Source organism: Odontesthes bonariensis, chromosome 23 (assembly GCF_027942865.1).
Source record: "Odontesthes bonariensis isolate fOdoBon6 chromosome 23, fOdoBon6.hap1, whole genome shotgun sequence".
NCBI lineage: Eukaryota > Metazoa > Chordata > Actinopteri > Atheriniformes > Atherinopsidae > Odontesthes > Odontesthes bonariensis.
In genome coordinates, this window is record NC_134528.1 from 10754153 (window position 1) to 10778205 (window position 24053).

Consider the following 24053-nt stretch of genomic DNA (forward strand, 5'->3'; position numbering starts at 1 on the left):
TCTTTTTAAATGCTGTTTGTCTTTCTGTCTGTCGTCTTCTACTTTTCTTTGTTGTGCGCTGATAATAGCAGCAGCTTCCAAACCTCCCAGAAGTTCTCTTAAGACGCTCCGCCTGTGTCCCGAAACATCTCAGCCTTCCCCTCCACCCACCACCACCCCCTTCCCCCCCTCCTCTGTTTTTCCCTTCCCGTCTCCCCCGTCCACGCCTCTTGTTTACGTCCTGCCCGTCGCTCCTGTTCTTCCTCACCTCTCCACCCTGCCTTACTCTCCTCCTCTCCCCTCCTCCCCCCGAAGTCCTTTCATGTGCTCTTCGTTTTTCTTTCCTCCCAACTCGTCTCCCTTGCCTTTGTCCCCTCTTGCTCTTGCCCCTCCCCCTCATTCTGCCTCTCCCACACCTGTTCAGCCTCCTCCTCATCTTTCTGCCGCCCCTTCTCCTCCTTTTATATGTGCCTCCTCTTCACCTCCACATTCTCCAACTCGCACAGTTCTCCCCTCTCCCTCCCCGCCTCCCTCTCCCCTCCCTCCTGGTATCCCTCCACACTTCAGGCGGGATCGCTCTGTCCCTGAGGTTTACATTTAGATGTCAGTCAGTTTACGCTCTGCTCCTCTCTGCCTTTTCTTTAAACCAACCCAACTCATAACACTGAGCTGAAGTTGGGCTTGTTTTAAAGGCGCTTGTTTTAATTTCTAATTCCACTAAATCTGCATGTAAACAGCTCTGAAGTTGAGTATTTTCAAAAGACTTTGATGACTTAAGTGCCATTTCGAGGGCCTTTGCAGATGTGTTAGTGTAACTTTACCATGAATTCAGATTTTTAGATCACATTCTTTGGTATTTTTACTTCTGTCTCCATCTCTTTTTGATATTGTTGTGTCTATTTTAGGGCTGGTTCAAAAGTCACATGTGCCCTACGGTTTTAAAAGGTCTCGATTAAACGTTATTCCATTTGGAAGCAGCACAACAAGGCTGAAGTTCCACGATAACTCCTGAGGAAAACATCTGTCTGGCAACAATTTGTAGCTGCTTTTATGCTTTATTAGGAACAACAGCATGTGTTCAATACTAATCTGGACAAAACACAAAGAAACTTTCAGTTTAGAGTTCAATTGTTTTGTCAGAAAAGTCCCAAATTAAAAAAAATAGACAAGTTTAAAGTTTCTGAGTCTGAAAAGGGCTCGAAGGTGTTTGAGTCGTGCCTCACTGCCATAAAAAAAACATGCTTAGTTAAAAAATGCCTGGTGTGCAGGTGTCAACCATAATCTAGGTAGTCTCCCCCCTTTGTGGGGGGCTTTTTATACAAAAACTGGTCCCGGTGCTGGTTCAGAGTCTAACTTAGACCTGGTTCTTTCTGTCTTTGCTGCTCAAACCCCCAAAAAACTGGTGCAACATGAACAGCAACTCTCTGCTCGACCAGAACAAAGTATCCCTTACAACCAGCTAAAACCTCGGATTAAACATCCACAGCGAGCATCGCATCCAGTCGGCTTAGTTCAAAATAAGAATTGAGCTCCAGTCACGTTTTCTGCTTCACTCACAAACATGGTCGGATGTTTTAATGTTAAAAGCTGGCGTTTATAGATCCTGCTCGATAAAAAAAATCGCTCTTGCAGGGCGGTTTATAAACAACGTTTAAATATGATAAGGAGTTTGCACAAACAGGGAATATTCTTTAAAAGAGCATTTAGAAACTTTACCGGTGATATTAAGACATCAGTTTGATTGCGGTCCTCTACAGAAATGCAACCAAGGACCTGTACATGCAAACGGAGCAGGTTACAGTTTAGAAACTTTAACTGGCTCTTTTTTGTAGATCCCTGAAGTTAAATTCGAAGCATCAGACGAGCAGCCCAAGCCGAAATCAGCCGGCCTGAAGCTGATTTCGCTTAAGCTCTAAACTCTGTAAACTTTAGCAACATTTGAAACATTTTCAGGCAAGAAAGTCGTCGTTTAGATCCCCAACGTGTTGAAAACCTGACAAAATACCGGCTATTTACAATTTTGTTCCCAGAAATCCGGCGCTACTAAAGCTAGCCGCAGTGAGCAACGCACTTCCGGTTATTTTCACAAAATAAAATACCCGTTGCCTTTTATCATAGGGAAAGCCGTTACGATACAATTGGTGCTTTTGTTTTGAAAACAGGAAGTGAACCTACCCTCGTTGTAGCTAGCTTGAAACTGCCGTTTTGACAGGAAATGACGATCGGCGACGTCACGTTACGTTGCATCTTGGGTAGTTTGAGTATGAGTAGTAACCTCATGATGCATACCCAACATTTCAGAGAATCTAGTATGCATTCGGAAACTTAAAAAAAGTTAAAGTTAGTATGAGTAGTAGGAGAAGTATGCGGTTTTGAACACAGCCAATAACTTTAGAAGCAGGCAATCAGTCGTGTGTTCTCAGCTTGTTCTGCTCCACCTTCATCGTGGATTCGGGTTTTCACTGTGACTTTTGAGCAAAAGCTCCCTTTAAATGTTGCACAAGTGTTTTCATTACATCAGCTCCACCACTTTACCTCTCCTCTCCTCTCCCTCCCTCTTTCACCTCTCCCTCCCTCGTGGATCCTCTAATCCTTTACTCCTGCCATCCATCCAGGATACAACAATATAGATCTGGAACTGCAAACCCCCACAGACCTCAACTACGTGCCCCCTACCCCGCTCCGCTGTGACGATTTCTTTAGTGAGGGTGAGGCTAGCATAGAATCCCCTAGCAAGACCACACTTACGAGGCCTAGCGACCTGTCACTTGCTCAGACCACCAGCACCTCCAGCAGCGACCCCTCCACCGTGGTCCCGGTCCCGAGCTCCGCCGCTACGGAGCCTCCGATTGTCGGGTGTGAGGATACAGCCCTGACTGACGGAGAAAGAGGGGCGTCTGTGGAGAGGCCGGATAACGACCGAAGGGCAGTAGAGCAACCGGTCAGGAGGACGGAAGAAGAGATCGCAGTGCGGCGCGTCGGTCCGGAAACTCAGGGAGGAAGCCCGAAAGAGGGCGTGGCCTCGTCCGCCGGTCACGGAAATGGAAGAGAGGAAGAAGAGGAGATGACCCCAGAGAGGCTGCGGAGTCTGCTGGAGGATATAAAACTGGAGGGAGGCGTGGAGGAAGAGGAGATGACGGAGGAGAGGGTGAATGCGATCCTTGAGCAAGTACGGCAAGCAGAAAAAGACCTGTCTTCAGTTCCAGGCTGGAGAGGCGAGACACCCGGCGCCACGGTGGAGTCGGCGGCCGCTGGCCACAGCCCCCACGCCGAGGAGGGCAGGTGGGCTTTGATCCGTTCAGATAAACTCACTCAGATTAGATAGATGGATAGATGGATGGATAGATAGATAGATACTTTATTGATCCCGAAGGAAATTCAAGCATCCAGTAGCAAGACATAATAAAGCAATAAAAATGTTTGTACAATTATAAACACTTTAAAAACAATCTAAGAATTTAAAAAACAGTTTAAAAATATAAAGCATAAATATAATATATAAATATATAAAAATATAAAGTGATTTAAGGTCAGCCAAGACGTTAGAGGATGAATTTCTTTGCTAACGGTAATCCGTTGGCACAGCCCTGACAGTCTGGCCGACTCACTGGAGCAGCCGCCGGCTCAGAACGGAAACCACACGGAAACGGCCAAGAGGAAGGGATCTCAGGAGGACAGCAGCACAGCGGGACCAAGCAGAGGCCGAGAGGAGGGCGGAGACAGGTCCCAGCACAAAGTCCAGGTGAGAGCCCGTCCTCCAGGCGGGGAAACCCCCTGAAAGTTTAAACTATGAGCTTAAAATCACAGCGTGACACCTGCACACACGCATTAATGGGTTCATCAGCAGAGCGCCGGAGCCGAGGAGTCCGGCTCTGAGGAAGAGGCCGCTGTCACCACCCGGGTGTACCGCAGACGGGTCGTACTGAAGGTGTGTGAGGCCTGCTGTGTGCAGCTGTAACCTGAGCTCCGTCAGAGGAGTCGGGGGGGCTCTGAACTCAGTGTGCTGCTGGGACTGCTGAGCATGAGAGCAGAACTGAGGCGTGGGAGTGGGCTTTGTGTGCTGCTGCAGGGAGACAGCTCTTTAAAGGATTGTGTCCAATGTTTCTTAGATGGAGCCCAAAGAGGCCGAGGGTGCATTAGAAAGACGAAGCGTGAGGCATGTGACCTACTGTTGAACACGCGGTAACGGACAGAAAAGTTCCAGAGTTCACGGTTAAGAATGATGTGTTGGGCTTTGTTTTACTCACCGCGGCTCCTCCTTCTGCCTGGTCAGCAGGCTGCTGGTCGTATTTAGCTGTTAAATTCAGTTAATTCAGTTCTTAGTGATTGTTCTGAGGCTGAATGCTTGTGCAACTCCCTCTGAATGGATACGGTGTTTTAATCCCACAGCATTCAATGCGTCTTAATCTGAACTGGATATATGCATCGACCTGGTTTTTTTTTAAAACTCAAGGAGCTGCCGAGCACTTTCTTGGATAACCGCTGACTGGTTTGGAGCCACTCATAAAACCTCATTTTGACTCGGAAATGATCTAATCTCTGTTGGTTGTATTGCAGGAACACAGCTCTGCTCTAGGTGCTTAATCTGACAAGAAATTGGATCGGATCGGATTAAGACCCTGAGATAACTGGGTTGAAAGTCACTCTAAACCTGCTTGTAGACGCTGAAGCACGTGGTGAATTAGACTTTGCGTTCTGCGCATGCTCCAGATGTTTTCCCGGGGTCAAAGGAGACGATATTCCTGTTGTTGTCGCCGTCAGAAAGAAACAAACAACGAGATGGAGAATGCTCTGTTGTGCAACAAGCAGCTCATCACAGACCAAATGTAGAGGGACGTAGCTTCATCTCGCTCTGCGTTCTCCATCTTTCTCCAATGTTTGTTGTTGTTGTTGTTGGTGGTGGTGAAGAGGTCAACAGGAAGTGGCTCTATTAGCAACAGTTGGACTTTCATCCGTCATATTTTACAATCTTAATCTGTTCTTACCTTACGTGCCCAGGGACTGCAGGTGGAAATTAGCAAATGTTGCTACAACCTGGCACAAGGCATCTCTTCTCTCACGATTAATGCTTTTGTGCATTGTCCCTGTTTTAAATAAATAAATAAATGACAAATGACACGCTTTGTGCCTCTGATCCCATTCATTCACCGCCATATATCCAAGGGTAATTACCCTTGCTCAACTCATTCTTATTGTAATTTAGCCAATAATCCGATCCTTTCAGTGCCATGTGACCCCACTGAGTGTCACTGTTGGGTTTTATAACTACTTGGTTGGCGGATCTTTATAAACTTGTCTGGTTTGGAGTGTTGCTGAATGGTGTTTCCTAATCCTGCTGCTGCATGAAGGAAAATGTGCTTTTTTTTTCCTGCCTGGAGCTGTTTTAAGGCACAGACACGGTCCTAAAGACCATTTGTGTGGAAATGCTGTTTTATTTGCTGATGAACAACCCAAACTGCACCTTTGCCTCCCTTGTCCTCCCCCACTCACCTCTCCCACCCATGCTTTTACCCCCCCCCCAACAGGGAGAGGAGGCCAGAAACATTCCTGGAGAGTCTGTGACGGAGGAGCAGTTTACAGACGAAGACGGGAATCTGGTCACGAGAAAAGTAACCACCCTAATCCTCCTCCATTACCTCTCTTTGTCTCACGGCTCCTCACCCTCTCATCGTTGTTTACCGCCTCCCTCTGACATGCCTCTGCCCCCCCAACAGGTGATCAGAAAGGTGGTGCGCCGAGTTTACAGCTCAGAGGAAAGGAAGGAAAGTGAAGGCGGGATGGTAACAGAGGGAGCAGCCGGTGGTGGTGATGTAGTAACAGGTGGAGCGGATGCTGCTTCTTCAGCAGGAGCCAAAGGAGGGAAGGGCAAGAAGAGGGGGAAGCGCTCCAGACATGGCAACAAGGAGGAAGCTCAAAGAGGGAAAACCGAGGTTGGCGTTAAAACCAACCCTGGCTCACTTTCACCTGCATGCAGCTGTGGTTGCAGAGGCTGAACATCTGTCAGTTTGGTCCAGGTGTAGCTGTAGTGCAACACGCCGTGTCAGAGGAGGAGACTTCTAACTTTTAAGAGTCATCCATTCCTTTCATCTAAAAGAAAGTAATTACAGCAAATAGATGATTTACAGGCAAACAATACGTAAAACACTGTAGTTGTTATTATTACGACCTGGATCAAAATTACTGGCACATCAAAACACTCCGATTCAACCTGATCAGTTAAATTCATCTTTATGGGTGAAGCCTGAGCTGTTCAAAGGAATGCCCGAGTGGAAAGAGGATTATTAAAGCCGCCTTGTATTCTGGAGATGCAGTTTGCAGTGGTGTTGACGTGTGTTTTTCCACCAATATTTAACAAAGAATGCCTCTTTCCTCCACTTTCTTGAGCATGTCAGATTTTGCTTGTAGAGACAAAGTCATTTTAACCTCCTTTTTTCTCCTAAACCGATCTCCCTCTCTTCCAGCATGCTGTAGTGGCCGAGCCGATCGGCGCTTCATTAACCCTCACGGTTCCCTTTCACCCCGAACACACCTCTAACATCCTGTTTTTTCCTCCTCGTCTCTTCCATGACACGATGAACCTCGCTGCACGCCCCTCCCCCGATCTCGCTTTGCGAAGCCTGGAGACGCCAACAAGAAACAGGGAAAGAAGACTCAGTCGTAACAGCGGAGCTCCCGGCTGCAACTGGTAAGATTCTGAAGAAATAATCTGTACATCAAACCTTACTCTAACTTTATTATTAATTAGGCCCAAACTGTCAAAAGTGACGATAAATATATACAGGAACAAATGATTAAATATAGAATTAAATAAACAATTCTATTTTTCTCATTTATTTATGTATTTAATGATTTAATGATTGATTTATTTTATCTTTTTATTTTTAAGTTTGTGGTCCTATATTTATTTTGTGCAAGAACCACAAAATTTATATTTTTATATATTAATAAATAAGTAAAAATAAGTGTTTAATACTTATACATAATGTATAATAAACTGATAAATACTTAGTTGTAAGAATACAGAAACATTTGTGAATAAATATCCAAATACCTACATAAATAAATATATAAATAAATTAACTTTGTCAGTTAATTTGTTGGTAAAATTTCAATAGACTTCAAATTTGAGATGCTGATAGAGTTTTAAATCCAATTATTTATTTCGCACCAATTCACAAGGAAAGTGCATGTTACAGAGGAGGTAAACAAGTTAAATACGGTCCAACTAGAATCGGTCTAATTCAAACCAATTTATTGTAATCCAATTAATCATAATTGTGTTCATTTAGTATGGAGGAGTAAAAGTGCCAAAATTAGATAGATAAATACATCAAATTAAAATCAATTAAAATTGGAATTAAATACATAAATCTTTAAATAATTATTTAAATGTGTCACTAATTTATCAAAATTGGAATTAAATGCATAAATCATTAAATAATTATTTAAATGTGTCATTAATTTATTAAAATTGAAATTAAATACATAAATCATTAAATAATTATTTAAATGTGTCATTAATTTATTAAAATTGAAATTAAATACATAAATCATTAAATAATTATTTAAATGTGTCATTAATTTATTAAAATTGAAATTAAATACATAAATAATTAAATAATTATTTAAAAGTGTCATTAATTTATTAAAATTGGAATTAAATACATTAATCATTATTTTATTTTTTAAAGTGTCATTAATTCATTAAAATACCAATTAATTTCATGGTCCTTCTGTTGCATCATTAATTCATTGTATCTGTCAAACTTGCCCATCAAAGTCAGTGGGCGGTTTCGTAACACCTGATTGGTTACCCAGCACATCAAGTCAAGCCAAATCGATTCCAGAAAATGGATTGATGCAGAGCTCGTAAACACATTCCTATACACTGGGTGGCGCTATTCACCTCTACGTTGGTTCAGATACTCTATCAAACAAAACTTTATTAGCATGGTCTGCTAGTTCTAAAATGTCTCGTCTCTCTGCAGGCTGCTTCAGACCCAGACCAAAGCAATGGATCAGACTAGATTAGCGTTAGCTCCGCCCACTGACTTTGATGGGCAAGCTGGACAGATAAAATAATCATAAAAATAAATAATTATGTAATGACTTATGCATTTAATTCCAATTTTAACTAATTAATGACACTTTTAAGTTAATATTTAATGATGTGTTTATTTATTCAATTTTGGCACTTTTATTCCTCCATAATTTAATGCCAATTCATGTAAAGGAAATCAATGGATCACTTGGAGTCCGTAGTTTAAATGAATTTGTTCCCCCTCAACCCTCCAGGTCCACGGACGTCCACCTGCGACCCCACCGGGAGGAAAAACAGACTGGCCCACGAGTCCAGAGGGAGGCCGTGTCACTCGGCCCAAACGTGTCCGAAGCTTTCACTTACAGCGCATGGTTTCCAGCAAGACGACGCAAAACAACTTTCTTCTCTTTGATTTCGCATGCGCATGTCACCACAACTCACTCACCGTCGGAAACAACGCGGAAGGACGCGCATGGACGTGAGCGGGAACTTTCCTTCGATCTTCGGCGTCTGCGGCCAAAAGAAACGGCGACGGGACTGGCGTCACTTTCAGACACTCGCCTTACGTGGTCTACTTTTTTCCTCCTGGATAATCGGGGTGCACCATGTGGTTCTTTTATATGAAAAGACAAAAAAAAAAAGAAATCTAATAGTAAAATGGGTGATTTTGTTGTATATAAACGACACTGTATAAAATCTTTAAAACAAAAAAAAAAGTCAGTAGCTTCACAGATGGTTTATGCACTGATTTGAGCTGCAGAGTCTCGGTGCGTTTGTTTTTAGAGGTGACCCGACGTGCTCCTCCTACACAAAAAGGAACAAATCGGCTGTATGTGAGTGAGGAACGAATGGAGGAAAAACACTGCTCGACTTCAAAGACGGACGCTCCTCTCCCGCCAGAAATAATTTGCTGCATGTGATGTCACTTTATTTTCAAGGCTTTCCTTTCTTTCTCCTAACTCGAAGCACTGTAATACAATTAGAGCGGGCGGGCGTTAATGCTACTTCTGTGTGTGCACACTCGAAATAACACGACTCGTCTTTCAGTTTTTAAAATGAAAACACACTCCACGTTCGAGCGGCGAGATGGTGACGCCTCACTCTTCTCTCCCCTGATGTAACCTGCACATTGGCATCTTATGTTAGCTCCTAGCTGCTAGCAGCCCTGTGTGTACGTGTGTGTGTGTGTGTGTGTGTGTGTGTGTGTGTGTGTGTGTGTAACAACATAAAACTTGTCTATTTGTACGCCCATCATGCAAGCTTTTAGATCTTCAGCAGTTTTAAAAAGGGGACTGTTTTTATTTGGTGACTTTTATCTCGTTTAACTGTTATTTACATGAGAACGGGGGATCTAATTTTAAGCCTAGATCGAATTCTTTGTACCAACAGCTGAATCACATATTGTCAAAATGTGATTTTAAATTTTTTTTTCCTTCTTCTTTTGGTGTAAATGTTTTTCTTTTGTTTCCATCCGTTTTTTTTCATACAAACCCACCCTAAAGCATCCACTGATGATGACGACGATAAATCTGGTACCAACATGTATGACAAACCAACATAGCCTACACTGGATGATCCAAGTAATTATTTAAGCAGACAAATAAATTGTGTTTAAACCGAACGTCTGAGAGTCTTTTGTCTGATTACGCATCGACACAAGAGGCAGTTTTAACAAAAAAAAAAAGGAAAAGTTTTAGGAAGTGAAAAGAAAAGGAAAAAACGAGAAAAACACTGAAATTTAACAGAAAAGGTCTGTTTGCGTCCGTTTTAACAGCCGCGGCTATTCAGAGACAACACGGGAAGCCGGACAGCCTCTCCCATTCTCTGGCGAAATTGCTACATCTTCAATGTTAAATTGACGATAAAACAGTTATTCACAAAACACAAGATATGCCCAATACTGCATTTACTTTCATAACTACAACATGTTGTCCTGTAGCTTAATGAAGTGATTTGTTCTGAAATCGCCGCCGTTCACTGAGGAAATCATGTTATGAAGCCGCCACTAACAGCCAGGCTTCCGAGCCGAGGGCTGCCCGGCTTCAGGAGGGGGCGGGAGAGTCAAGTTTTTTTCTACAATTCTAGGTCATCATTAGCCTGACTACGTCATACTCACGATTCTAGTCAGAATGTGAGTCTGATACCGCTCAATAGAGATTTGGGTATGGGGCGTGTTTCAACCGAACCAGGAGAAAAATGCCTCTTCGCTCAATTGGACAGACCTACAACCAATCAGAGCAACGTAGTATGTGACGTAGATTAAGCAACACACACTTGTTGTAGGAAGGACGGCAAAAACATCTTTTCTATCGATAAAAGCCTTTATCACGTTCCTCTGTTCGTCTTTCAAAATGAATGCAATGTGGAGATCCTGTAGAACAGACTCGATGGCAGAATCTACACACCCTAGCTCTCCAGCGGCAGCCGTGTTCAGCTCTTTAGTGACGTAGTCGATAATGTCCCTGTTGATCATCTGTCCATCATCGTATAAAGCCCGCCCTGGCAATCTGATTGGTCCGACCAATTCTTGGTCGGGCATAATGATTTCCCAACTGAGCAGAGCCAGACCGAACTTCCCGACCAAAACTTTTATGGGCGGGGCTAAGTTCGGCTGGCACCCAGGCTAGGTCATCATTGGCTAAATCGACAAAAACTCATCACTTCCGAGGCTGCTCGGCGTCTCTGGGGGTAGATTAGACGTGGGCGTGTCAATATGAGGGGCTGTGTCGTTGGGGCCTGCCATAGCATTGCATAGGAGAGCAGTGCCTCCATGCAAATGCATGGCAAGGCACCTATTACTATTCCGTTGGCAAAAGTCTATGGGATTTAACATTGAAAACGTGTCTCTTTATAGATTTATTTATAGGTAGGCTATATTTATTCTTCCGTCCACATTAATGCGGGCCCTACAATATATATATCAAAACGACCGGCTCGATGAGTTTTCGCGGGCTATTACTTTTATTGAAGATTGGAGTTACCATGGCGACGTAATAAGCAAAAAACAGCCCCTCAAAGCCCCCCTAGGAATAAACAGGGGGATGACCTGGAAAAATCATAAAAAAAAACAAAATTTTGAGCAGTTACTGTGTCATCATGCATTAACCTAGAAACGCCATTCAAATGTCAGTTTGTAGATACATCCGTGCTGTGTTCAGAAGTGAAGACGCCATGTTGATACCTGCTACGGATTTCCCACAGCATGCCTCCAAGCGACCCAAAGTTTTGGCCAAAATCTGCAAAATTTTCATTTTTAGAGCACAACTGCCATTTCATTAGAGTGTGGGAAGAGCAAGAGTTCTGACCTCAGATTCATTTTCGAATCGCCCTCACGCCTACAAATATCGCTCCAATGCCATTATGTACTGTCATAATATAGGCACGCATGTTGGGATTCATCAATGTTTTCATATTTCATCTAGGGCTAACCGTTTGCTCTCAGAGCCCCTCAGAGTAAAGTGATGTCGGGGCTCAAAGACCTCAAATCCCCATTTTAATTCATCCAATTCTCAGAATCTCAGCAGCTCCTGCAGCCCTTCTTTCTCTCATCCGTGCTTTCACTGTGAATGTGCTACAGATCTGAAACGCAGGAATATTGAAGTCCAAAGGCGTCCCTCGCTCATTCTGCGAGAATTTTTTCCGTAGCTCTTACGGTTTCCGAATGGGAAGCATCTGTTCGTAGAGGCTTTTTGGCTCTGAGAAGCCTGAGTCTCATATAATTAGTGTAGCCGCAGCTGGGGCAGCTTAACTGTCAGTTAAATGTTACCATAGAAACAAGGCTATTAGTAGCCCAGCCAGTCCTTTGAAGTTTCAACAGCACAATTAATCAGTGGGCCAGCTGTTTTTGGGCTTGAAACTACAGGTTGTGAAGAGAAAATTTCCTACAATCAAAATGGCTGAAGCAGACAGCTCAATGTAACCCTACAGAGACACAGAGCTGCTTGTGAATGTGATGAAGACGAGCTGACGATGACGAAGAGCTTCTGGAGGTCTCATTGCTCTGCTTTTCATAATGAACAATGAAGCACATTAAACAACAGCCGTGATTGGTTGATTACAGGCCTAATCAAACCGATGATTAATGTCCCGTTACTTTATCGATACCATGTGCGAGTACTCGTACTCAGTTTTCATTCCGATACTACAGAACCGATACCAGAGCTTATTAGCTGATAAAGTCTTGTGGTCTAGGAGTAGAATGAGAGTCTATTTCATAGAACTGACTGTTCCTTGGCAGGAATTAGGAGCAGAAGCATATGAAAGGAAAAAGCTTAGATATGTGGAGTTGGGGGCAGAAGCAGAGCAGCGAGCATGGAAAGTTAGAATCTGTCCAGTGGAAGTAGGATGCAGAGGATTTGTTGCAAAGTCGGTTGTCTCATTGTTGAGGGAGCTGGGTGTAAGTGGACAGAGTGTGAGGAAAACAGTGAAGGTAAAGTCAGATGAGGCAGTAAAGTCCAGTCAGTGGATTTGGATTAGAAGAAGCAATAGCAGCTGGGGGCCCAGCAGGGGGAGCACTTAGGGTAAACAGACTCTTGGAAGAGGCAAGGAAGAAATCCAGGATATATTCAAGTGGAGGGTGTGGCCCATGTGAGCCTTTTGAAACCATTTCAGGTAAGTTGGCCTGTATGGCCTTGTTTTTGCTGGCATTATTAGTGACTGTAGGACTGTTTAGGTGAGTTTGTCTGCTGACTCTGCTAGTGTGTCTTGTCCTGCCTCCACCTCTGGCACCCTCTATACTTTCATTACCCCCTACCCGAACCAGGGTTTGAATCCCATTCCTACTTATCTTTACCTCTTCTATTTCTACCCCCTACCCGAACCAGGGTTTGTATTAGTGATGGCAAAACGAGGCTTTTTGAAGCATTGCATCTTTTTGAACCATTGTGTCATAAAGTGGTTCACTACTAGCCTGGGTGCCAGCCGAACTTAGCCCCGCCCATAAAAGTTTTGGTCGGGAAGTTCGGTCTGGCTCTGCTCAGTTGGGAAATCATTATGCCCGACCAAGAATTGGTCGGACCAATCAGATTGCCAGGGCGGGCTTTATACGATGATGGACAGATGATCAATAGGGACATTATCGACTACGTCACTAAAGAGCTGAACACGGCTGCCGCTGGAGAGCTAGGGTGTGTAGATTCTGCCATCGACGAACAGAGGAACGTGATAAAGGCTTTTATCGATAGAAAAGATGTTTTTGCCGTCCTTCCTACAACAAGTGTGTGTTGCTTAATCTACGTCACATACTACGTTGCTCTGATTGGTTGTAGGTCTGTCCAATTGAGCGAAGAGGCATTTTTTCTCCTGGTTCGGTTGAAACACGCCCCATACCCAAATCTCTATTGAGCGGTATCAGACTCACATTCTGACTAGAATCGTGAGTATGACGTAGTCAGGCTAGTTCACTACCCGAAGCTTCATTCAATTCCCTTGGGTGACATCTACTGGCAGTAGCGATTGTTGCACCAAATGAAGCCCTGCGAAAGTGACGCAGCTCTTGTGTATATAATAACACTATAATAACAGTTATGTGTGTATGTGTGTTGTACATGTGTGTTTTTAGTACCTCATTAAAGATTGAGTAATTTACCCATGAAATAATAATTTAAAAACAATGTGGACATTTTTGGTTTGTCATTCATATTTTCTTTGGGAGTGTGCTTGGTGTAATAAAGAGGGTGCTTGTGTTACTTCAGGTGTTTTTATTCAAGAAAAGTAGTTTTTGCACAGTGGAAGGGCTCAAACGGTTTTTTTTTTTTTTTTTTAGACAATTTCTCCAGCTTTGGAAAATACTCTGTCACAGGGAACAGAGGAGGCTGGTGTGCTGAAACGAGAGCTGTTCGTAACGTATAATACGTGCAGAACGGGGACATGAACCGGGGCTTCAGCCATCTTTAATACACTTAATCGCGGAAAATGTTCAAAAGCTTCGCCCAGAGTGGTGGCTCCGCCCATCAACTTGAAGCAGTCAGCTGACTCGGTCTGAATGAAGCAGTGAAGTGGTTCAAACGTCATCAGTGACGTCACATGAAGCAAGCTCCGGCCCACTGCTTCACTATAACTACCCTGTCCAGTTTGAAGCGAACATCACTAGTTTGTATCCCATTCCTACTTATCTTTACCTCTTCTATTTCTACCCCCTACCCGAACCAGGGTTTGTTTCCCCACCCCGCTGTGACTGGTGTGCAGTTGGTGAGAGGCTGAGGTAGCTTGTGGATGGAAAAAAAAAAAGACGGTTACAGTGGAAACCGCTTATAGTGGTCACGGATATAGTAATCAACCGCTTATATCGATCAAAAGGCTTGGGACAGAATCATTTCTATACAAATGCTGTTTAAATAATTTGTTTATAGTAATCAAGAAATCCGCTTATAATGTTCATTTTTGGCCATTTTATGAATGTAAACATGTGCAAAAATAATTTTAAAACTACGTGTAGCTATTTTATTTTTTACTCCCTTGATTCCTTTCTGGACGTCTGCTTCTGCCCTATGCTTCTGCCCTATGCTTCTGCCCTATGCTTCTGCCCTATGCTTCTGCCCTATGCTTCTGCCTCGCTAGCTAACGTAACGAGTTGACACCGGGCAGCAAGCGCGCGAATCATGGCTGGAAAAAGGAAGTCATTTTCTCTGAATGAAAAACGTAGTCTCCTCGAGGCGTATGACAAATTACCAAAAACGAGCCAACGAGATGCTGCGGCGAAGCTTGGCATTCCTCAGGCTACCAACACAAAACAGAGGTAGCTTTAATTTTCTTGATGCAGTTATCTTCTATGTTGTTGTTCTATGAAACAGTTTGTTTCAAACTTTATTTTCAGACACGTTAAAAAATGCACCGGCGGCACAGCGGAGCCGACGCACAGAATAAGTTACATAGGCCTACTGTATTTGAGTTATGTCTGCGCACTGCGCAGTACTGTGCTGTGATTAGGCATTTGTTTCAAACTTTATTTTCAGACTTGTAAAAAAAAAAATGCACCGGCGGCACAGCAGAGAATAAGTTACGTACTGTATTTGAGTTAGCCTACAGTATGTCTGTGCACTGCGCAGTACTGTAATTAAACTTGCATGATAATAAAATTCAGTAAATGCTGAAGCTATCCGTTTCATTTCATCTTTCTCATTGAAAAACGATACAAATGGCATTTAGATGATATTCTGCATAAAAAAAATAAGTGAAATACCTGTACTGTAATACAAATTCGGTTTTAGTAATCAACCGCTTATAGTGTTCAAATTGGCTCTGGACCAACGTGATCACTATAAGCGGTTTCCACTGTATTGTGGTGTGAGGAGCAGTGTTGGCTGGCATTTAGGGGGTGACTCTGGGACGCCAGTGATCACTGCCTAGCCTCCTGGAGGCGTCGTGGGCCCAACTGGACGAAACACTGATGAAAGGAGGTTCCCACCTGATGACCCCAATGACATGTTGGTCAGCACTGCTCACTGATCTATATTATAGGGAATTATTCACTGAGTCTGGTCCATTTTTTCTTTAGCACAAGTTTCTTGTGTTTACCTTAAAAAAATTACTGCAATGGGTTTGTTGAAATTTAAAATGTTGCACTAAGAGCAGTTTTATTTTACTAAAATGCCCAAAGTGCAGTTGTATTTGGGTTGAATATGCCTAAATAAAATAAAATGTGTTTAATTGTAAGAACTGTAATGGCTTTGATTAGAACTCAAATCGGTACTCTGTATCGGCAAGTACTAAGAGGTAAATACTTGTACTTGTACACGGTTTAAAAAATATTGAGGTATCGGTGCATCCCTACTGATTTACATTGCAGCGTGCATTGAGAGCCCGGCGTTTGTGTGCTACGATTAATGATGCGTTCCAGTTGTACAAGGATGTCGGAACTTCCTAGATCCAAGTCGGATTTTTAATCTGAACCCATTAATCAGCCCTACGTAGAGTTCATGCCATCTGTTACTCACGTAAACAGCAGTTAGATGCTTTTTCTGTATGTTTGTAAGGCTGGGAGAGCTCAACTTTGGGCTCACATCATTCCGAGCTCCAAGTTCCGAGTTTCATGAACGCACCAAAGGGACGACCGTCCCCCCAGGGTCCTAAAGAGGAACGTGTTGCTGCACATTTAGTGCAAACTATTGGCCCAAAGGGTGTTACTAAAGTAACTACTCTAGCGCCAGTTAATACCCAAATTACTGAAAAATAACTTATTGAGTTGAGATCATTTGTTGACAGCTTGGTCCCCCCCCCCCCCCCGCCAGTTCAAATATCCCATCTGCGCGCCTGGTTGCACTCGGCGCCATCACGATAAAGTGCGCTTCATTTCCGTCCTGTGATAAAAAATCGTTTTTCTTTTACTTTATCCTGCAGGCTGTTTCTGATAAGCTTGACTTTCTGAGACTGGTTCTAATATTTCTGACTGCACGGTGGAAATAAGCAGCAGGAGTGAGACTGAGCTGCCAGCTGTTTCCTTGTTGTTGTTGTTTTTTTGTTTTTTTTTTAAACCAATTTCAGGGCCTTGAATTTGTGCTGCTGTAAAGACGGTTAGTTGCGCCCACTCCTGCAACCCTGAGCGCAGCACCCTGATCGGTGCCGAATTACACCCCCAGCAACAGTATCACTGACGTTAAAGCCTGACTAGATGCGTTTGTTTTCTTGCTGCCCATCTTAATGCCTATTACATGTCAGACTTTACAGAAAAGGTGTAATTAAAGACAAAAGATTTAAACTATTCAGATTTAAATCATCACACCTTTAACTCAGACTTACATACAACCATTAAATTATAGCTGCACATAACGGATCCATTATTCTTAATATAAAACAGTCCATCACCAGCTTCATGAGTCACCATGAAAAAGACTAAATGTTTGCAGTTATTCCTTTAAATGTTCTCTCTGTGTCCAGGAATGCTGTTAGGAATGGAAAAAAAGTGTTAAAGTTAAGCTTAAAGTTGATTTTCCTCCAGCTGCGCTGCTGTAAGTCAGTCTGGAGACCGGTTCAAGGTGGTTAAAGCCTTATTTGGAAACTGGAAATCGGTCAAAGTGTAAATGATCAGTCGGCTCGGGAAGGTGGATGCTTTTTAAAGCTAGATTTTTACAACTTCTTTTCAAAGGCAGCGCCTCCTCTGGGCGTTACGGAGTGGTCAGCGGTGTGGATCACGCCCATGTGTTTGGTCAGCGAGCCTCCGGCGCTGAAGCTCTTCCCGCAGACGTTGCACAGGTACGGCTTCTCTCCCGTGTGGGACCTCATGTGGATCTTCAGCGCTCCGCTCTTGTAGAACTTCTTGTCGCAGATGAGGCATCGGTGGGTGGACTCGCCCGTGTGGATCATCATGTGTGTTTTCAGAGTGCCCCTCTGCCTGAAGCCTTTCCCGCAGACGCTGCAGAGGAACGGTCTCTCCCCCGTGTGGATCCTCATGTGGGCCCTCATGTATTCCTTGAAGCTGAAGCTCTGACCGCACACGCTGCAGACGTACGGCTTCTCCCCCGTGTGGACCTTCATGTGTCCCGTCAGGTTTCCGTTCTGAGCGAAAGCTTTGCCGCAGACGCTGCAGACGAACGGCTTCTCCCCCGTGTGGGTCCTCGTGTGCATCTCCAGCTGTCTGTGTCCGTCGAACTGTTTCCCGCAAACCTCGCAGTCATGCGACCGGATGTAGGTTTGCAGGTGAAGCCTCAAGCTTTCCTCAGTCCCAAAATGTTCGCCACACACGCCGCAGAAGCCGGCTTGCCTCTCGTCTTCTTGCACATGCTTGAAAAAAGAGGCTCTGTAGCAGAAAGACTTGCCGCACACTTTGCAGCAGTATTTTTGGTGGGATAAATCCTTATTCCTGGATTCTTTGGCTTTTGCTTTCGATTCTTTTGGTAAAGAAGATCCCTGTGTTCCTTCCTCTTCCTCGCTGCCTCCGTCGTCACCGTCGCTTCCTTCGCTTCCTTCGCTTTTCCTCCAGTCCTCGTCGCTTTCTCCCCCTTTGCTCTCGGAGCCCTCTGCCTCCGACTCTCTGGCATCCGTCTGATCTCTGCCGTCGTTCTCCTCGTTGTGAGTTTGCAAATGCAGCTTCAACCCGTCGTTGGAGTCCAGCTGTTTTCCACAGACTCCACACACATCTGTGCTCTGCTCGTGCTCGAGTACGTGTTTGAGAAAAGAACGATTGGAACGGAAAAACTTTCCACAGACTCTGCAACAGCTCCGGCCCGCAGCTCGACTCCAATGAAGTCTCAAACTCTCCTCGCTTTCAAAATGCTTCCCACACAAAGCGCACACATCTGTATCCGACTTGTGTTCCTGCACGTGCTTCAAAAATGACGCTCGGTAGCAGAAGGACTTGCCGCACACTTTGCAGATGTATTTCAAATCGAACCAATCTTTGCAGTGTTTGTGCAGGGATCTCCTCTGTGCGTGTGATCCTTCAGATTTTGTCCTTTTCTCCTGTAAACGAGCTCCTTCTTTGGTCGGATTTCTGTCGTCCCTTTCCCCGTCGGAGCTCTCTGCATCTGGCTGCATCGGACTTGATTTAATCCCCTGATCGTCATTTGGCTCGCAGTGTTCTTCTTGCGTCTCCGTCTCCGATCTCGTGTCCTTTCCTACCGGTCGCGTTTGAAAATGTGAGGGCTTACCGCTGATAAACTCCGAGTCCGTCTGTGTCGATGCGTCTTGAACCCGCGGGCGATTGGAGCATTTCTGCTGCTCAGACCCAGAGGAGGGCATTTTGTCTGGGAAAAAAAGAGAAAACTTAACATGGAAATACTGTAAATGGCAAGAAATATAAACATTATCTGTTCTGCGGCCATCTTAAAAGCAGCAAAACCCTTAGAATCTTTTTTTTTTTGAGGCAAGAATAATCACTTAAAAGATGCTTAAGAGCATATATTTGGGTGTGTGAAGTCTGTCACTGTCAGTCTCTAGTTTGGTAATAACAAGGTTCGATGGCGATTAAGTGTGTCCGTATTCACATTTGCATGGTAGCCTGAAGCCGTGCAGAAAAACTATGACTTAGATGCTCTTTGTGAACCTTTTAAGGAAATCATGTCCAAAGATTTTTGATGAAATGAGTGAATAAAATACTTTGTTTATGTTATCACTGTTCATCTACCTGTTCTATGCCAGCGGGCCTCGGTTTTCCACGTGACGTTCACCAACTCGTACTGACGTTCGTTCTCCTGGTGGGAACGACTCGCTTCGAGTCCACCCGTCGTCATCTCAAAGATCCTAAATATCTCCTCAGCCACCACCCGCAGTCGCTGGCTTACTACAGCCCTCCGTTCTTCAGCTGACATTTCTGGTGGGAAGACAGGAAGGACAAAGATAAGCTGGAATGTCGGTGGGTAGCAGTACAGAGCATCAGAATTTGGATATGTTCAAGAAAAATACCCTCGTTTTTTTATCTTTTTATTTGTAAAAACACTTAAAATCCACCTCTAACTAAAAGTGCTTTAGCATAAAGTATATTTCCCAGTTTGATACTGTCTAAGCTTAGAAATCCCTTTCTTTTCCCGCACCAAACACAAAAGATGCTTTTTGATTTCTTTCCTTCTTTTATCTCCAGCTACAATGTCTGTGGTGGACAGTTTTGGTCTGAATACTTTCAGAAGAGATGAAGATAACAAGGATTGCACCACTTTTGCTATTGTTAATAGTCCATTTGCTCATAAAGTCAATTATATTTGCTGTTTTAATTCAAATATATTCCCATTTTCAGTCGTATTTTGCCAATGTACTGACAAAAAAAAGTGTGCGACGTAGAAACATATGAGAAGTGTGCTAATGTGAACTTTGAACTGTTTGTCTTTTCATCTGTTTTGAATTAACTTCACTACAGCACACTTTATGGGAATATATCAAAAGAAAATATACTTTCAAGTAAACGTTATCTGCAATTACTAAAATGTATTCATTTAAAATGTTTTGTATTATTGCAGTCAAAACTCTTCTTTTAAATATATATTTCAATACCCTAAAGTTTTAGCGTGTTTCAAACTATATCTAAGCCTAGTTTTAAGTGCAGTTCCTAATAAGTTAATATTAAGTAGTACCTTCTATTCAATAAAATGCACATAATTTAAGTTTGGCACAGAAAAGTACAATAAATACAGTTCGAGTTGTAGTTTTTCTACAGTTTAAATACAACTATGATATATTCAGCACTAAACTAGTTAATTTCAAGTTAACTAATCATTATCACGCTGTTAGTATTGTCAGGATTAGTCTGAGTGAAAGTATACTGGAGTTTTATCAAATTTATAAGCGGATTTGTTTTTCACTGAAGCAGCGTGGTGCGTTCACGGACCAGATGTGTGCAGCATCCTCTCCGCAGCGGAGGAAATCTCCCCGGCAGCTGCCGCCAGTCTGTCGGCGACAAGCGCCCGAACCGCCTGCATTCTGGAAGCCGAACAGGCCTCCTCTTCAGTCTGTGAGCATTTTGCTGTCCTTTCACTGCCTAAACACCCGCAGAAGCTGTTTACCAGCCACAGCTCATGTAAACAGAGGACTTGAACCGACTTCCGCTGTCACCTCCTTCGTTTTTCTTAACGGGTGAATATTACAGTTGGCGGCACGGTGCCGCCACCTGCTGGTCATGTGTGGTCATTGCCACAACAGCAAAATACCGCACTTCTCATTTACTCCGTTATATTCTGTTTAAAAGGCTTCTGTTCCTTGTTAAAATGCAGATTTTGATAAATGTCAGAAACTTGTGCAAAGTGCAGTTGTGTTTAAAAGCCTTGAGCCTCCTGCAAGACACAAATGTGTGAAGTGATTTATTGAAACGTGTGCAAACATGGAAATATGTAGGGCAATTAGGGTATTTAGGGTAAAAACAGAGTTTGGACAATTTTAACAAGCTTTAAAGTCAACATCTGGTCTGAGCTCCTTTATTCTCCAACACAGCCTGAACCCTCTCAGACGAGCTTTCTGTCCTTTCTTTAAGGAGTCTTCAGGAATAGTTCTCCAGGCTTCTTGAAGGACATCCCAAAGCTCTTCTTATAATGGCGACAGACATTTCAATTCAGTTCAGTTTTATTTATATACCGCCAAATCCCAACAAATGTCGTCTCAAGAGACTTGAATTATACAGTCCAATTCAAGCCAATTAGAGTCCAATTCATTGTGATCATAATCCAACCAAATCCAATTAATTAAATTCAAAATTAAGTCCAATTCATTCATATAGAGCCAATTCAAAAACTATTTCCCAGCAAAGGAAAGCAACAGATTGAACTCGTCCTGAGCGTGCCTGAGGCGACTGTGGAGGGAAAAAACTCCCTTTTAACAGGAAGAAACCTCCATCAGAACCAGAAGCAGGAAGGGCGGCCATCCGCCTCCACCAGCTGGAGGCTGAGAGGACAGAAAAGAGGGGACAACAAACACCGTAACATCATTTAAAGGATACCTGCTGAGACAGAGAAACACAAGTTAATGACCACAATAATGTCACATGTACATAATCTCATATGAGGTTTAATATGGTTTAACCTTTAAAAGGTTTAATTACAGCAAACTTAAAAGTCTGAGGTACATAACCTGTCTATAAATACAGATTGATCAAATCCAATATGGAAGTATTGATTAAGGGAAAAACCTCCTTTAACAGTCTGGTTGGGATTGGGTCTAAAATACAAGTTGATGGTTTAGAAGAGACTATTGCTGCTGTTAGCTCAGAGAGTTCAACTGGGCAGAAACAATACAAATCAGGCTCTAAAGATACTTCCAAAGCTGCTGTATTTGATGATACATCAGGGATAATAGTGGGAAAGACTCCATCAATCTTCTCTCTGATAGAAACAATTTTACTACTAAAGAAGCTCTTGAAATCATCACTGCTGAGAGTTAAAGGGATACATGGCATCCTCATCAATCTGGCTACAGTGCTGAAAAGAAACCTGGGATTGTTCTTATTCTCTTCTATCAATGATGAATAATTAGCAGTTTTAGCTTCACAAAGGGCTTTATTATATGTTATTAGACTATCTTAACATGACAGTGAAGAAAAGGATGATGGAAATAACTCTTTAAATCTGGTTACAGCCTTCTCAGATCATCTGTATGTAAATTTCTTCTCAGAAACTGTTTAGTCAAGTAATTTGAACTCAAAGGTTATCAGAAAAAGCTCGGATAAGACGGAGTTATGAGGGAACACTGTTAACTGTTCACAGTAACAGTTCAAATGCCATAAGTCAGCACAAGATCAAAGGGTGATGATGGCATCAACAGTGCTCAGCCATTGGAGGTGTGGTCTCACCACACTTTTTTTTTACACCAAAAGAATATACATTTCCTAAAATAAACAGAGGAAAATTATCTTAATATGTAATGGAAGATGGAAAAGTCATCAACATCTTCACATGTTTGTGTTACGTGAATAAAACATCTTTGAAAGTGACAGATTTCAGCTGATTGCAATCATGACAACTATATTATTTGGCATAGCCTTGCAAAGTTTGGGGGTGTTCCTAACAGTTACAGGATAGGGGAGGTGTGGAAACATTATATTATATAAAAAAAATAGTAACTTAAATGTTTGAGATGTGTTTGAAGAGCTCAGATACTGAGGACACTCTGCACACCATGCTGAGATGTGCAAAGCTACAGGCCAACAGCTCTTTGAGAAACACCTGACTGGTGCAAAAATGCTATGCTGTGCCTGCCAAACTGTGTTATCTTTAGCAATTGTCATGGATGCAACTAAAGAAATGGGAGCAAATTATGAATCAATGCAACCGTTTTGCTTTTTTCATGCTTGAATGATTCATAGGTCAGAGTTCAATGGCTCAACAGACAAAAAAATGCACTTTCCTCTGAAAAAGGACTGCAAATGAATGTAAAAGCAGCTCCAAAAGAAAGAAAGGATTTGATAGGCCTCCATGAAGCCTCTGCTTGGAAGTAAAATATTAAATCGGATTAAAAAATGAAGGGTTTCGGGCTAATTCCATATATTTACAAACCCTTTCCATGAACTAAAATCATCTTTTCAAAAATGTATTCAAGGGAAAAAAAAATTGTCAAAACCTGCTGTCATAAAATCAAAAATTAAATCAAATCAAATTTATTTGTATAGCACATGTCGGAAGAAGCATTAAAAGTAAATAAAAGAATATAAAGAGAAACAAATAAAATGATTTAAATGAATTTAAAAACAAGCAACAGTCCAGATAAATTCAAAGATATCGTGCAGATTTCATGCATAGACACAAAAATACGTTCCAAAGAAGCTGAGAAAAACTCAAATCTTCATCACCGACTGTCTTGCAGTTCAGCTCCTTTTTTAACACAACACAGACATCCAAATAAAGAATAATACCAGCACATTCAACATAAAAAAAAACGTAAAACATGGTCAAAAAAACATCAAAAGATTTATTTAAATACAATCAATACTAAGATATACATTCGACCATTTCACGAAGCGGCCGTCTCTACAGCGCGGGAGAACTCTGGAGCCGGAAGGCCCATTTCCGCCGCCTCATATCTGGACGACGTACGCAAACAAAGCACGGGTGAACACATTTTTTAACATCCCCAAAACAAATGCCTCATGATCCGCTGGTTACAAATAACCCAAAGACAAAAAGGATTTCAACCTGTCGCTTCCGGATCCTCCATCATCCCTTTCTTCGATTCCCTCTTTGAGAGATAGATGGGGAACGGTAGAGCTTCCTGTCCGACACACACAGAAAAAAACACTTTCTCACAATGTGCTGCTCCACATCAGGTGCAGTCATGGTGCAAAAGCTTGGGCTGCACTCACAGCAGCAGTCCCATTGCCAGGACAATGAGGGCGGGCACTAAAGGCATCCCATAGATCAACATGACAAACAGAGTGATTCCCATTTCTGATCTTTCTGCACCTGGGCTTTGTATTTGTAGTTCGGACCGGACGATCGCCACACTGCAAAGCAAACAGAAAGCTGTCAACGATAGCAGTAAACCACCATCAGCTGCTGCAAACATTTCTTTCCTCATGTGTCTATGCATGAAATCTGCACGGTATCTTTGAACTTATCTGGACTGTTGCTTGTTTTTAAATGTATTTAAATTATTTTATTTGTTTCTCTTTATATTCATGTATTTT

General features: G+C 42.8%; 2 protein-coding genes across 4 annotated transcripts in view; one reads left to right on the plus strand and one right to left on the minus strand.

The window, feature by feature from the left end:
• The window catches only part of ank3b (ankyrin 3b), a 182985-nt gene extending 173750 nt beyond the window's left edge, over positions 1 to 9235 (plus strand). For all 3 annotated transcript variants that reach the window (XM_075458091.1, XM_075458090.1, XM_075458092.1), the window contains 7 exons: positions 2595 to 3261; positions 3565 to 3721; positions 3824 to 3907; positions 5505 to 5588; positions 5694 to 5909; positions 6596 to 6664; positions 8275 to 9235. In XM_075458091.1, the coding sequence (XP_075314206.1) occupies positions 2595 to 3261; positions 3565 to 3721; positions 3824 to 3907; positions 5505 to 5588; positions 5694 to 5909; positions 6596 to 6640 (1253 nt within the window). In that variant the 3' untranslated portion in view covers positions 6641 to 6664; positions 8275 to 9235. The remainder of the gene's footprint in view (positions 1 to 2594; positions 3262 to 3564; positions 3722 to 3823; positions 3908 to 5504; positions 5589 to 5693; positions 5910 to 6595; positions 6665 to 8274) is intronic.
• A 7686-nt stretch (positions 9236 to 16921) lies between these two features.
• LOC142374572 (uncharacterized) lies at positions 16922 to 20453 on the minus strand. Its single transcript, XM_075458308.1, has 3 exons — positions 20274 to 20453; positions 19080 to 19265; positions 16922 to 18699 (listed from the first exon to the last, which is right to left on the minus strand). The coding sequence occupies exons 1-3, from the start codon at positions 20362 to 20364 to the stop codon at positions 17084 to 17086; spliced, it is 1893 nt and encodes a 630-aa protein (XP_075314423.1). The 5' UTR covers positions 20365 to 20453; the 3' UTR covers positions 16922 to 17083.
• Positions 20454 to 24053: the final 3600 nt, after the last annotated feature.

Coding starts and splice junctions, on each gene's coding strand:
- LOC142374572 (XM_075458308.1), bottom strand. CDS start 20,364: ATGCAGGCGGTTCGGGCGCTTGTCGCCGACAGACTGGCGGCAGCTGCC. Junction 19,266..20,273: donor GAGGATGCTGCACACATCTG/GTCCGTGAACGC, acceptor TCTTCCCACCAG/AAATGTCAGCTGAAGAACGG. Junction 18,700..19,079: donor GGCCCGCTGGCATAGAACAG/GTAGATGAACAG, acceptor TTTTTTTCCCAG/ACAAAATGCCCTCCTCTGGG.